At 39.3% G+C, this 3,655-nt stretch overlaps 1 protein-coding gene across 1 annotated transcript; it reads right to left on the reverse strand.

Annotated features, from left to right (window-relative positions):
* Window positions 1–793: 793 nt before the first annotated feature.
* On the reverse strand, window positions 794–2,054 carry LOC133878241 (F-box protein At2g27310-like). Its single transcript, XM_062316773.1, has one exon. It carries the CDS (start codon window positions 2,007–2,009, stop codon window positions 972–974), a length of 1,038 nt encoding a protein of 345 aa, XP_062172757.1. The 5' UTR covers window positions 2,010–2,054; the 3' UTR covers window positions 794–971.
* Window positions 2,055–3,655: the final 1,601 nt, after the last annotated feature.

Here is a 3,655-nt window from a genome sequence, read left to right on the forward strand (position 1 = left end):
TGATTTTTAAAAATGCAGTTAAGCGTTTGGTAAAATCGCAGTTTAACCTTTAAAATTATGCGTTTTCAAAAAAGCACCATCTTACCTGTGATTTGAAAAAACAGATTTTCAGCATTTTCAAATCGCAATTTTTAAAAACGCAGTTCCCAAACGATTTATGTTCTTCGATTTGGTTTACAATCGCACTTATTGTCTACGAAATTGCAATCCCAAACACATCCTTAGACTTAACTTAAGGCCTTCAATTTTAGTAATAAAGGCATTCATAACTTTTGGGACTTTTTATATCTTCTTAGCATTTTTTTAATTTTAATTCATTTCTTAAATTTATTTTTACCATAATTTGGTGCCTTATTAAAGTGTATTAATGGTAATTAAGGCCTTTTTTTTTTAAGAAATGATTTTTTTAAAAAAAAAAAAAAAATTGAGGTCTTTAGGTGGCCGCCTAATCTACATAAGGCTCTATTCTGCGCTGATTACACAGTACTATTTTGATTAATATTTTTTAGTTGGAAGGCATAGGAAGTGTAATTTTTTTTAACTTAGCCCAGCTATTTTAAACCCTCTAATGTTGGCCTTTTTTTTTTTTTTTTCTTTTTTTTATTTTGGCAGTACTTTGAATGTGATTCGACACAGTAAAGGAGCGTGCAACTAACCAAAAAGAAAAGGCAAAAAAAAAAATTATGGCATATTGTAGGAAACTCAAATCCCTTTTACAATAAAATCCATAATGAAATTAATACTCAAATTAAATAAACCAGTAAAATGGTTTATTAAAAATGAGATACAATGGTGAGAAAATCTTCCAATTGCATTGCACTTTTTATTTCTTTTTCCTGATCCAATCATAAATTGTGAATAAATTTAATCATATAATGAAGGCTTTCCCTTTTTCTTTTCTCTTTCTTCGTCTGCTGTGTGCTACTGATATTCAACTGTATAGTAACTGTAGGACTAACGGTTTCCCTTCCCTATCTGAACAAAACATAGGACCAGAAGGCCACGAAAATGGCAACCCCAGTGAAAATGAAAAGCATGTCCAAACCCCTCTCTCTCTTCTCCTTTCTCTTCCTTGTCTCCCTCTTCATCTCTAAAAACTCTTCGAACCTCTCTTTCCCTTCACCTGTCCTCTCCTTCTTTCTCCTTCCGCTTTCCATGGCGGCCTGCAAAATTACCAAACTGTCCCTCCCGTTCATATGCTTCCCCTCCATGTCCTCCACCTGCAAGCTCACCTCCCTCACGTGCACCTCCCCTCCCACCTTCCCCCCGCACGTGACCACCACCCCGCACTGTACCAACTCCGACGACGACGACGTTTCGCCAGCCATGATCGTCGCGAACCGGACCTGTATCTCCCCGGTCAACCAGTGCCGTTGCACCGACACGGGTCTCCGGCTGGACACGTTTGCCGCGCAATTTCGGGACGGGCCGATGACGATCCAGGTCAGGGTCAAGTTCTCCTCGAGGCTCTTGAGCCACGCTTCGCCCTCTCCGACGTGTCGTATCGGCGTTCGAACGGACTCTTTCTCGTCAAGTAGGTCGACCCGGAAAGGCGAGCAGAGGAACCAGGCAGTCTCGGTTTCGGACTCTTGGACTTTGGAGAAGATAAGCTCGTGCTTGTAGTGAATATCGACTGCGGAAATTAACTCCGACGGGAGAGATGGACGGTGGGGCCGATTCTTCGGCGCCGGAGAGCGGTGATCGAGGGCTGGAAATGAATCCGAGAAAAAGGAGCGGTGTCCGGATGGGAACGAGGAGATGACGTGGCGGATACGGGGGTGGTCAATGGAGGGCCAGGTGGCGGCGCAGATGTCCCGCCAGAGTTTTTCTTCGGTGGAGAGGGCGTGCATGTGGGACGATGCGCACGCCGCGGAGGCGAGAGTGGGGCCATCAAGTCGGGTGAGGATGTGGGTCTGGATGATGTCGGGATGGACGGCCGAGATCGCCGTGCCACCACCTTGATCGGCGGTTGTGAGAGGTGTGGTGGTTGAAGTTGAACAAGAAGCCATAGGTGATAGCTCTATTTCCAGAAATGCTTGTTTTGGTTCTTTGATTAGAGCTAACGGAGGGTTTTATAGAGAGAGTCAAAGAGAAATGGTGTATTGGTTGGCGTGTGGACTGTAGAGGGAGACAGTCAAACTACGTTCCCGTCAACAATGGCTTCTATTTTAGGAAATATCCACTTAAATTCTTATGGTGCATTTATGATTGCAATTTTTATTTTAGGAAATATTTATTTTAATTTTTTTTTATATGTCCACACAAGAAGAAAGAGGAATTTGAACTAGTGACCTTCGCTTCACGAGACGTGATTCTCAGCCGATTGAATTATCTCTTGGAGACAAAATATCTGATCAAGAAAAGAAGAAGTAAAATAAATAATAATAAAATGAGGTTGGTGTTAATTAAATAAAATTATCACAAAATTCGTTAGATATAAAATTTATTTAATTAACATCTTTGTTAGTTGACTAAATTGCTTGCAAGTTTGGGACTTAGGAGGATAATTGTGATGACCTTATTATTAAATTAAGGCTTTAGTAACGTCTTCTTTGGCTGTATTAATAGGCCTCAATTTTAGTGACTGTCATTTTATTTATTTATTTTTATTTTTAGGTTAAATATTGGTGGTCTGCTATATTAACGTTTTCAACGTGGAATTTTCGACGGGGGCATTTGATCCTCAGCTTCTGTGGGTTACGATACTCCGGCTCAGGCCGGTGAGACAAAAGGTCGGTTGGGTTATTATGTGAAAAAGATTGGATATATATATATATATATATATATATATATTTTGTAATTATCATAAAGTGACATTAATTAGGGTTTGGCGGAGATATGGGCCAAGGATTTGGTATAGAAGCATAGAAGCAACGAAAGATATGATGATGTCTACTAATGCTTGGCCACAAAGTCTCGAGACCACACGCAAAAGGACAGATTTTTCATGTGACAAGATGGCCGTATTGCATCACATTTTGTTTGAAAAAATGACATTATTGATACCGTCATCATCATATTACGATCTTCTACCATTATTTATTTGGTAGACTATTTTTGAGACTCCTTAGGTTAAATAAAAATTTGATTACTCAATTACTCATTTGGTCAGGTGAGTGATATAAGTAGTTTCTCATAATTACAAGTTCAAATTCTTTTAAATTCAAACAAATAATTATAGAGGATCCGATCCCATCAACATTGGCTATTATGACGATAATGATCGGCAAATATTAATTATTATTATTATTTTGTAAATATAATATTCATTCATCAAAGGAACAAGGTTACAATGAAAGATCAAGAAGGGTAGGCTCTCAATAATAAACCCAAATTAAAAAAACAACGCCACAAGTGTTTTTTACTCCAAATAAATCAAAAAAAATTTGATCCTCTTTACTTTGAATAAAGTCAAAGGATTATGATGCATAAAGTGGATAAAGTACCAAAACAGTGAAAGGCAGGGGCATGACCTTCGAAAGTGCCTTTCCACCTGCCAAGAACAATAACCCCTTTGCGAGAGTCGAGGCGCGGGCACTACTAAGGAAATGGAAACAACAATCCCCTTGCAGGGGTCGAAGAGGGGAGGGCACTGCTAAGAACATAACAAAAACTCTAGAATAAAAGGTCTCCCACACAAAATAAAACAACGAGA

The sequence above is a fragment of the Alnus glutinosa genome, chromosome 9, assembly GCF_958979055.1.
Source record: "Alnus glutinosa chromosome 9, dhAlnGlut1.1, whole genome shotgun sequence".
NCBI classification, from domain to species: Eukaryota; Viridiplantae; Streptophyta; class Magnoliopsida; order Fagales; family Betulaceae; genus Alnus; species Alnus glutinosa.

Excerpts from the sequence above, each read along its gene's own strand:
- LOC133878241 (XM_062316773.1), bottom strand. The coding sequence starts at position 2,009 with ATGGCTTCTTGTTCAACTTCAACCACCACACCTCTCACAACCGCCGAT.